General features: G+C 25.4%; 1 protein-coding gene across 3 annotated transcripts in view; it reads right to left on the bottom strand.

Moving 5' to 3' along the window:
- Positions 1–11267, bottom strand: part of LOC107452101 (uncharacterized) — a 60732-nt gene that overhangs the window by 40389 nt on the left and 9076 nt on the right. For all 3 annotated transcript variants that reach the window (XM_071178899.1, XM_071178898.1, XM_071178900.1), the window contains 9 exons: positions 10911–11068; positions 9717–9905; positions 8360–8461; positions 6668–6982; positions 5269–5440; positions 4584–4759; positions 2691–2804; positions 2261–2365; positions 912–1082 (listed from right to left, as the gene is read on the bottom strand). In XM_071178899.1, the coding sequence (XP_071035000.1) occupies positions 912–1082; positions 2261–2365; positions 2691–2804; positions 4584–4759; positions 5269–5440; positions 6668–6982; positions 8360–8461; positions 9717–9905; positions 10911–11068 (1502 nt within the window). The remainder of the gene's footprint in view (positions 1–911; positions 1083–2260; positions 2366–2690; positions 2805–4583; positions 4760–5268; positions 5441–6667; positions 6983–8359; positions 8462–9716; positions 9906–10910; positions 11069–11267) is intronic.

The raw sequence follows: 11267 nt of genomic DNA, 5'->3' as shown, positions 1-11267 counted from the left end.
ATTATTTAAAATGATTCATAAGAATTTTTAAAAAAAACTAGTTCATCAATAACAAAAACTAGTAGTAAACTAGTAACAAAGAAACTTAAGATCAAATTATTCATTGAAATTTTATAAATTTTCAATGACTACAATAGCATTATATAAATGGGAAATATAAGATTTAAAAAAGTAGAAAAAGGGATAAGAAATCTGTGAGACACAAAGTCATCTTTATTATTCCAGATCCCTTTAAAGAAGTCTAAAATCTTAAAATCACTCTACAGCAAAATTAGTTTTGAAGTACTTCATACCCCATATAAAAAGTTCTGAAGCTAATTTTACAAAAAATTTTATTTTAACTACAAAATACTTTAATAAAAATATTTCAAAGTATTATTATTTGAACATTCACAACATAAAATTTTATGAAAAGCAACAAAAAAGTGAAAAAAATAAGAGTTACCATTTATTTTCAGAATTCATACCCACAAATAAAGTTTCGTTAGGATAAATTTTTACAGGAAGCCAATATTGAAATGATTCTAAAACACCAACAGTAAAAGGTATTAGAAAAGATATAAAGAAAAAAACCGGATTTGAATGGAGGGTGTGACCCTCAGGCCAATCGAAACCCTCACTATAATGATTCAATCCTCCCAGATTTCTGAGGAGTTTTAACCGTTTTACTGACCACCAGGGGCTAAGGTTTCCTCCACTCTTCCTCCCCATAGACAGTTCACTTCCTTTTTCAGGTGCCTACGGCCTTAAGAGACAAATTTTTCCTATTAAAACCAACTTATTTAAAACTTAGCAAAAATTATTGCTATGCACATAAACCTAAAAAATTAAGTATATTCAGAATGTATCTAATATGATTTTTCTTTCATTAAACTTTTCAATTGTAGTAAAGAAAACAACAAAAAAGGTACCTAATGAAGATGCTGAAGCAATCTCTCTGAAGGTATTAAAATCAATTAAATAACTTGAAACATTACTGCAGGCTTCCAAAGCTTCATCCCAAGATTGCAAACTATGATGCAATTTATAACACATTCCTTGATTTGAAGTTTTAAAATCACCAGAGCAACTGATTTCTACATCTAAAAAATTAAAATTTTAATAGATTACATCAAAATAATATAGTACAGTTAAAAAGAGTAAAACAGACAGCTGAAACAATACATTGGACACAGATATTAAAAAGAATTATGGAAAGGGGAAAAAACATAATTTCTTCAGTTTATTTTTGAATTTTTAGTCTGATAAGGCGGTTTTTTTTATCAAATCAAATAGCTATCGAAAATTAATTCTGATGACAAAATTTATGAAAACTTTGATTTAACAGCAGAATTGTATTTGATTGTTATGAAGAATTTATGTCTAACATAAAAATCAAATTTAACGAATTTTAATACTTAAGCTCATTTAAGTTATGACTCCATTTATGACTCCATTTATGAAAGAGCACTATTCTTAATGATGATTTGCTATTTAGTAAGATTAACTAAGTAAGTTTAGTCAGTAAGTTAATACTGTGAGTAAATATAAGTAAAAAGAAACAGGAAAAGTAAAATTATAAACTGAAAAAAATATTTCAATATTTTTAATTTTAACCCTATTTAACCATAAAACTTTGAGGAAACAAGAGCCAGCATCGGCTATATTGATCCAAGGGGAAACTGCATTAAAAAGTAAGTCGATTAAATGGTACTAAAAAATGAAGAGGGAAAAAAAGGAAAGATAGCTTCTATGCCTCTGATTTGTGAGGAGTTCACCTCAGTCTAACTAATCTATTGAGATGTTGAATATTAAAGAATGTAAATTTTAATAAATACTTATTGATTTAAATGGGCTTGACTCATGTGATGAACAATTCATCTAGAGGAAATAAATTTTAATTAAAAGTGTAAATCGATTTTGTGCTACAGTATTTTAACCTTCTCTCTTTATGGGCTACATACACTCAAGGCTATTTAATTATTTCTCATTACATTATGTAGAACTAAAAGAACACAATGAAGTTTTTAAAAAATTTCAATAATAGCAGAAATTATTTTCAACAAGCATAAATTCAAATAATAATAAAAAGTAATTAAAAACAGATTTTTATTAACAGATTAATTAATTTAACAGATTAATTTTTTGCTCAATATGTAAAGCTATTACAAAGATAAAAGACTACATAGGGCAATTTACATCCACATCAAATAGTTTTAACTGTAACTCTAAATAACACTAAATAAAGAGAAAAACAAAAAATACATATTTATTGAATTACCTTCAATTGAATGTTGAAATTTTGTGCAGGTGGAATAATTGAAAGGTAACCAATCAGCTCCTATGGTAAGGCTAGGTCTGCACACTCGAGTTTGCAGTTTCCAGTCTATAACAGAAATATATTGAATTACTTCTTTATATAATATTAAACAAAAAACTATGAAATGTAATTAATATAAAAGTAAATAATGCTTCACACAGAAAAAAAAAGATATTATTTTATTTTAACAAAGTGGCATGAAAATTTCAAAATGTTACTTTTGTTCATAACATATATATTTACTTCAAATATAAAATATTTAAATATTACTTCAAATATTTGGAGTAATTATATTTGAATGATTAAAATTAAAGTTCATTTCTTGTGCATTGTAGGAATATTATTGAGCATATAACTATTTATCTATACATGACTTTTCAATGCATAATACCATTCAAACATAATGGCTCAGACACTGCATGCTTGGTTTGAACGGTTCCTTTCCATTTCAAAACCTTCCCATAACCTGTCTCTGCACTCATAACATTTTCTTCAAAACAAAAATCTGAAATTTAAATACAGAAAAACCTTTAAAAAAAACAATAATACAAATAAAATTTATAAATGTAACAGCTATAAAAAAGTATACTTTTGACAGAAATTTAATATTAAACGAATTCCATTCACTAATTTAAGCTTATTTTCTTAAACAAAAACAACCAACAATACCTTCCTTATTTCTAGATATTAAACTCATTTCTAAAAAAAATAATTATGATTGTTTTTTTTTCTTTTCTTTTAAAAAGCAAGTTCCAGAAATTTTTTTAAAAAATTCAAATAAAAGCTAAGAATTTTGAAGCTAAGAAACAGTGTTGCTTTTTTTAAAATGTTTATACTCAATAATTTTAAAATAGCATTTTCACAAAAGTTACAGGAAAAAAGTTGAGCTTGAAAAACTGTCAAAGAAATAACTGACACAAAAAAATGTAATAAAATAAAAGGAGGTGCTTTGGATCAGAATTTATCAAAGAGTTTAAAAAAGAATAACGTACTGGCAAAATAGCAAAAAAATACGGTAGTGACGAAATACTGAAAATACTTTTTTTTTAAAAATGTTTATACTCAATAATTTCAAAATAGCATTTTCACAAAAGTTAAAGGAAAAAAGTTGAGCTCACAACAATGTCAAAGAAATAACTGACACAGAAAAAAAATATATATAATCAAATAAAAGGAGGTGCATTGGATCAGAATTTATCAAAGAGTTTAAAAAAGAATAATGTACTGGCAAAATAGCAAAAAATATGGTAGTGACAAAATACTGAAAAAGTTTGTTTGGAAAAAATTGTTCTGATACAATTTTGAAACTATATTTCTAAATGATGAACTTAAAAAATTGAGAATTTATATTGATACAAAAAATAATAAATAAAGCTTAACATTAAATTGTAAATTATAATGTAGTTGTCTAGTTTTGATATTATAGAGATAATTGTTAAATATCATAGAAGATTAAAAAATTTTATTATGAATCAATGTCTAATAATAATAGATCAAAGTTCAAAACAAAAATAAAATAATACCTTTAAATGTTATTATTAAAATAAAGTTATTAAAGCAAAATTTATGAGATTTTCAATTCAAAATCATATTTCATGTTTTTCATTTTGCAACTTTTGAAATAGAAGTGGTGAATATAATGAGAGCAAGGGAAAATACTGCTATTTTTTGTATTAGTTAACAGATCTTAGATTTTAAAAATTGAGAATGTTGGGTAAGAATTAATCACCCAATATGGATTTTCCCTATCCTTCATTCAATCAATTAGGTGGACTCATTTCTACACACAAACAGTAATTTTTAATTACAATCAATTACAGTCAATTTTTAAAAAGTGAAAAATAGTTTATTCATAAAAATCTATCGATTGCAACAGGCTTCTGGTTTTATAAGTAAAACTTAAAACTAACAAAATAATTTTAAATTAGGGGATACAAAATAAAAACAGATAAATAAAATGAAAAAAATAACCTGTATACAACAGAAATATTTAATAAGATGCAAAAATGTATTTAGAAACAAAGACACTCATAGTTAAATTTAACTAAATTATAAGAGAAACTAAATATATTTAACTAAAAAAATTTGTGCCATAATTTTAACACAAAATAAAGAATAAGCAAACTAGAGTAAAAATATATAACAATTAATTAGTGGCCTTTGCAATGGGTACATATTTTATGCTATAAATCACAGCTTTTACTCTAGAATGCATACTCATAATAATATTGCTAAAATATTATGCCATAAAAATTTTGTAACAAATTTAGCAAGCAAATAATACCTGCATTCTTGATTGTAAGAGAAACATCTTTCCATTCTTTCGTGGAATGTTTTATTCTATCTCTAGATGAAATCAACGAGTCATAAATGTCCTTCTCACTTAATGAATTTTCAGATAAAGCAATGCTTCGATTCACATACAGTATAAATTTTATTTCCATCAAATTGTGAACCAAACTATATTTTTAGAAAAGAAAAATTTTGAAATATTATGACAATTGAAAACTGGGAAATATAATAGATTATTTAAAATAGTCTTATTTAATGTTAATAAACATTCAAATATTACAGAATGCACAGTTACCAAAATCATTTAACCTTCATAACTGATAATATATTAAAATTTGAGATTAATTTTAGATTAGTTCTTACATAAGTAATTTATAAAAATTTCTGAAATTAGCATTAGTAACTTCACTAATAGTTAGAGCAAATTAAAATATTTAAGGCTACAATATTTAATGCACTCAAATCATTAAAATTACCCAAAAAAAGGATTGAGTTGCTTGGGATTTTTTTAACACTTTTATTATAAAAAAATTAAAAAAATTTCTTAAAGTTTATTAAGTAAATTGATTATAAATTATAATGGAAGAGAAATATAATTACTGTAATTTAATCACAAGAAATCTCATTAAAATTAAAACTCAACATTTCATACAGAATATAGTAACAATGTAACTCACCTAATATTATGGAATTCCCAAAAAAAATTGGGTAATTTCTTTTTTATGTCTGCAGTTACAGATGTCATAAATTTCTTAAATGTAGCTTTTGTTGTTATGAAATCTAATTGAGAATAGTCCCTATATTTTTCAGCTTTCATGCCATACACAGTCATAACATAAGTCGAAACATCTGAAATTCATGACATTAATTACAAAAGCTATAATCAGTATGCAAAAATTATTTAAAACATAAAAGAAGGTAAAAAGTTATGATTAATCAAATGAATCATTGTGAATATCTATTTGATGTATCATATATCTAGTATGTTACTAATTTCCAGATGTGAAAAAAATTATTTATATGATTTGCAAGATATGATAAAAACCCTTTGTAATGATTTATAGAACTAATTAGTGTATCAGAGGCTTGTCTGAATAAACAACAACACTGATTGATGTATTAATAACTGCAAATTTAATATGTAAAAACTGTGAGTTTAATTTATAAAAATTAAACAATTAAAATGAGCAGCATGCTCTCTTGCTAAACTGATAAATAAAACCATGTTTAAAAGCTTCATACTGAAATAATATAGTTGTTTAGACTTTCTGTAAGAAATTTTAAAAAATTGCATGCATAATAAGAAAAAAATCTTACTTTGTGTATCATAGTTACAGAAGACGCTGATCAGTTTAATTCAATAAAGATAATTGATGTACCATGTATTTTTGAAATTAGCGAAATTTTAAAAAATTCATAAAAGAAAAATGGAAAGTTTCAGAATTATACGATTCACTGGATTCAGAATAGAAAATCAGAAAAATTTATTCATATCAAATCTCAAAGTTAATAACAAAGTTTATTAACAGATTGCACTGCTGATCAAAAAATTATAAATTGTCATTTATCAAACCATTTTCACTAAGATATTTGTTTGGGTGATTGTTAGTTTTGTCCTCAGACTGTACAACTTTGTGAATACAAAGGGTAGTTGTTCGAAAAAATTGTTTTATAGCGGGCCTCATCATAGAAATCATTATCTACAAATGATATAGCAATGTCATCTATAGATAAACTTTGTAATTAATTTTAAAGAGAATAAATTCTTGTTTCCTAAGTAGAATACAATAAAAGATACCATTTTATTAACTTATATTTTTTTAATTGATTTTGCATATGATTTGTTATTTATTCAACATCTAACAAATGTGAGGACACCTAGTGTATGTAAAATGCTTTAAAAAGTAAACATAGGATATCTTAATTGTTACTGTTTAAAATACTGTTATAAAGAGTTGTGGTTGGTTAAAAGTTTCCCTTTTACTAACACTGACTTACAACTGTAATTCTCTACAAAAAATACATATATATATAACAATACACAATCGTATCTATAATGTAATAATCAGGTCATACCTGAGTAGAAATAATTAGTGACTTCTGATTTAACTATATCGGAAGAGCCAAGAAGTTTTATCTCACAGTGATAAACACCTTGTCGAATGATCGGGGAAGAACTTGTTTTTATCAAATCAGCATAGTACCGCAAATCTATCATACGTTTCTGTATGTTGATTGGCAATCCATTTTTGTACCATTGGTAAGAAACAAGATTTTCTTTATCAGTGATATTTCTACCACTAATGACAACATCGCAGGTCAAAATGCTATTATCCACATCGCTGCTAGGGAATGATTCTGGAATGTCAGGATGTATGAGAGCAACAGCATCTGTAAAGAAAAAATTTATTCTACTTCTAAAATCAGTAGTAAAAGCTGACATTTTTATAACTTGATACATTTATTTTTTTTTTAATTATCTGCATTAGAGAAATAAAAAAAAATAAAATGATAATTTAAAAAAAAAAAGATCAACAAATTTCACAATGCAGAGAGAACAGTACTACAGAAGCCACCTTTTTTTATAACTGTAATTTCTATGGTGACTTAAAAAGGATTACTTAGAAATTCTATGTCTCTTAAATTTATCTTTGTGCATTTGTGGAGAAAATTTGCATAGACTTTCTCCTTAATACACAACTTTAAGAATAACAAAGAGAAAAACTTGTTTATCAGCAAGAAAGAAAAAAAACAGATGAAAGGATGAAGTGCGCTTACAAGTGATAATTCTAACAAAACAGAGCTCTTGCTAAAATGTTTTTAGTAAAACTTTTCATAGAAATCAGTATATACAACATTGTGATGAGATTAATCAAGATGGAACTCAATCTGAATAGTTTGCAAATAAAGATTATTTCTTTGGAAGAGAAATCAAAAAGATTTCCCAGCCAGATATCTATTTCGTGCTAATTTTTACAACATTAATTTCATTGAGAGATGTTTACTGCAGTGTTCAAATTAGTTAATAACTTTCAATCACTTAAATTCTTAAAAATTTCTTAACCACTTATTATTTATTTCCTTAGTGTGATCCACAGAATTGAGGATCTGCATGGTAGGAGTTTCGACAATACTTAGATAGTTGAAAAATATTGTTTAAACAGTTATGATATTATATTGTTTAGACAGTTATAATATTAGATTAATTAGATAATATTTAGTTCTACTGAATTTTAAAAATTAGACAGGCATAATATCTCAATAGATTGCAACAATGGTATGTAGAACTTAACCCTCAATGTCTTTAAAAAACTTTCAATTTTATTAAAAAGCAATTAATTAAAAATTTATAAAAATTTTACTAGATTAGAATTAATTTTATTCACAGATATTAATATTGGCACATCCAATTATTTGAAAAGCAACCAAAATTTTAAAAAAATTATCCAATGAACACTAATTTCATTATGAGTCTTTATTGTAGTTTAAATTTTGAAAAATGTTTTTCATAAAATTGTAGACTTATATATTTAAAAGAAATAAATGTAATTTTAAAAAAAGAAAACTAAATACAATATTACAAAAATATGTAAAAAAAAAGTTTTCCACTTTTAATAATAAAATCTAGTTAGCAGAATCTTTTCTTTGTAAAGTTAATCTCAAGGTATTTTTTTTCACAAATTTATGCATTTTTCAATAAAATATTTTTGCCATTATATTTAAACAATGTTGTTTTCATTTGCATGAATTTCACTATAAAAATCTTACCAGTATGCTTGGTTCCTTGAACACAGATGAAAGGATGTTCAATTGTATCACAGGTATCATTCTGATTAACACAAATTGCCGTTCCATTCTCTAACCAGAAATCTATGGTTATAAAAGAAACCATATCATAAATTATCATAGATCAATGTCACAAGAATGAAAACATTACATGTACAGTGGAATCCTTATTTTACGCTTTCCATCGAACAACATTAAAAAACACACGAAGTGAGATACCGTAAAGTGGGGGTAGAAAAAATTAAAAGAATTTTTTTTTACAAATCAACATTAACAAGATGAACCATTAGAAGAAGAAAAATGTATAATTTTTGCTTGCTCTTTGTTTTTAAATACAATTTCAACCATATCCCTCTCACTACTTGCTATATGCGATTTGGATTACAGTCACAAATAAATATTATTATAGAGTTTTATGCTCTGAAATTTTCTTGATTAGTTTTGGATATATCCTCGGACATTTTTTATTCATCTTCATTGATGAATAAAACTTAGCATCAATAAAAATAACCCCTAATTATGAGTAGAAACAAATTTACCAGTTATAATTGATAGAACTATTTTAAATAAAAAACAATTACGCTTTTTGTTTAAGTTTGCATTTAATTTTGTGTCAGAAAAATTAGGTTTAAAAAGTGAGTTAAGAAGTGTGTTTGCTTGAAATGCTTAGTTTCTTTTTACTTTTTTTTTCTAAATGTAGTAATTTAACTTTCACCTTAAATCATTGATAGCATCGTCTTTAATGCAGTTTGACGGCAATATGAGTTTGTCAATTTTTTTGAGAGATTGTCAAAAAGAGCACTCTAAATAAAAGCCCCACACAATATTTTAAATACATTTGCATCTACTTATTTGGTTTGTTAATAGTTTTTGTTTTGATAATTTTTCATGTTTCCTTATTTGATCTTTTCCACTTTTGGTGCAGAGGTTTGCCCGGTCCCTGGGTGAGGTTTTGATGGTCTCTCCTAAAAGTTTTCTTCAACACAAAGTCTATGGAAAAAATTCCATACTTATACAGCTTGCACCCGTAAAGCAATTAAGAAGTTTAAAACTACCAATTTATAAAATAAAAATAAAAACTTGCAAAACTTATGTTCTAAATGAAAAGATTAATTCTAACAAATTGCAAACTTTATAGAGTGTAGGATCAATTTTTATACAAATAATGATAGATGCTATAAATAAGTATCAGATACCTCTCCAATTACAAAAAAAAAAATCAGCAAAAAAAACTCATAGATTTCCATTTTCTTCTAATAAACCAACTTTTTCTCTTTAAATAATAAAATATAAATATATACTTCAGATTATATATACATCATTCTTTAGTGAAACTTACCTTCGAAATTCCAATCGCTTTCATTGTTAATGAAAACTTGATAAACTTCTAAGGATGCTAAAGAGCCATTATCTGCCTCACATAACTGCTGAGCTTTATTATAGGAAGCAGCTTCAAAGTAACGAACACAATTATTTATGTGGAATGGTAATTGATAGCTGAATAAATAATCTTCAGGACATACTAAACCTAAAATTAAAGAAGCACAAGCATATTTAACAACAATATAATTTGTTATATACTTTTTTTTGTTCCATCTAAGCACATTTTATTTAATGATTAAAAAATCACACTGATTGTTTCTTATTGACAGTTAAAACCAGAAATTTTAAAAGAAGCCTGGAACAACTCAAAATTCAAATTAGAAATTAAAAGAATTCAAATTAGAAATTAAACAATATTTTAATTAGGAAGAATTTTCAGTAATGTAAGGCCAATGGTTACAGTAAACAGTTTATTCTAAATAAATTTCATAACTTTCTGAAGAAAATAGGTCCTTTAATTCAAAATTTGTATATTTTTATTCTAGACATTGTACATATCATGCAAGAATCCTCTATGAAACTAACATCAGATTACAATTGTTGTAGAACAACACAAAGATTTTAAACCAAAGTTGAATTTAAATGGGACATAATTTGCTACATGAAACAAGAAATTTCTTGCATAATTACATGCTTCAAATAATTTGCATTTGTTTGTTTTTTTTTAATTTTTTAATTCTTGCTAATTTAATGTAAACTACAATCCTGAATTTTCAAAGAAAGAAAAAGAAGAAAAACATTTTTTGTCAATTTCTTAAAAACAAAAATATTGACTTTAAGCAGCAAAAAAATGATCATTTCAATATTAAGAAATTACATGGATATAAATTTATTAAACACTAATACACAGTTTCAGATCAATGCAAAGTTAAAATTTGTTTGTCTCTAAACATGTTCCAGAACAGATAAACTAAATCAGCTAAAATTATGCACAAAAATTCCCCTTACAATAAGCAGATAATTTGGGTTTTTTTTTCCCCATTGATTATTGCAATTTCATATGCTTTAAAATAGTGTTGAACATAACCCATGAAGTATTAAATTAGAGAAATGAGATTTAAAAAAAAAAAACGCTGTCAAAGAAAATATAACTTAAAGTAGAATAAAATTTGAAAAAAGTGCCAACAAATATAAATCTAAACAAACTTACTTTTTAATGGTTGAGATGGAAATAGATTGTTTAAGCATATAAATGGCAATGCCATAGAACAATCATATGTAAGCAAATGTCCCCGCGATATGTCAAGAGCAACACAATCATGCTGAGGTTCATCATATTTCCATCTTGCTCCCCACCTGTTTGATTCTCTGGAATAGTAATGTATCAGTTTGTAAGCAAAAATAACACACTAAGGGGATCAATTGTGACAATAGATTCAATGAATGAAATATAGAGAGAGAAAAGCAAAACAGTAAAGGTTTTTTAAAAAAAATTATCAAATGTGATTTTAAAAATTCTAAATAAAATTATGTAGTATATAATTAATACTATCGTATACAGTAAATA

Source organism: Parasteatoda tepidariorum, chromosome 3 (assembly GCF_043381705.1).
Source record: "Parasteatoda tepidariorum isolate YZ-2023 chromosome 3, CAS_Ptep_4.0, whole genome shotgun sequence".
Taxonomy (NCBI): domain Eukaryota; kingdom Metazoa; phylum Arthropoda; class Arachnida; order Araneae; family Theridiidae; genus Parasteatoda; species Parasteatoda tepidariorum.
This window is presented reverse-complemented; position numbering and strand designations above follow the sequence as displayed.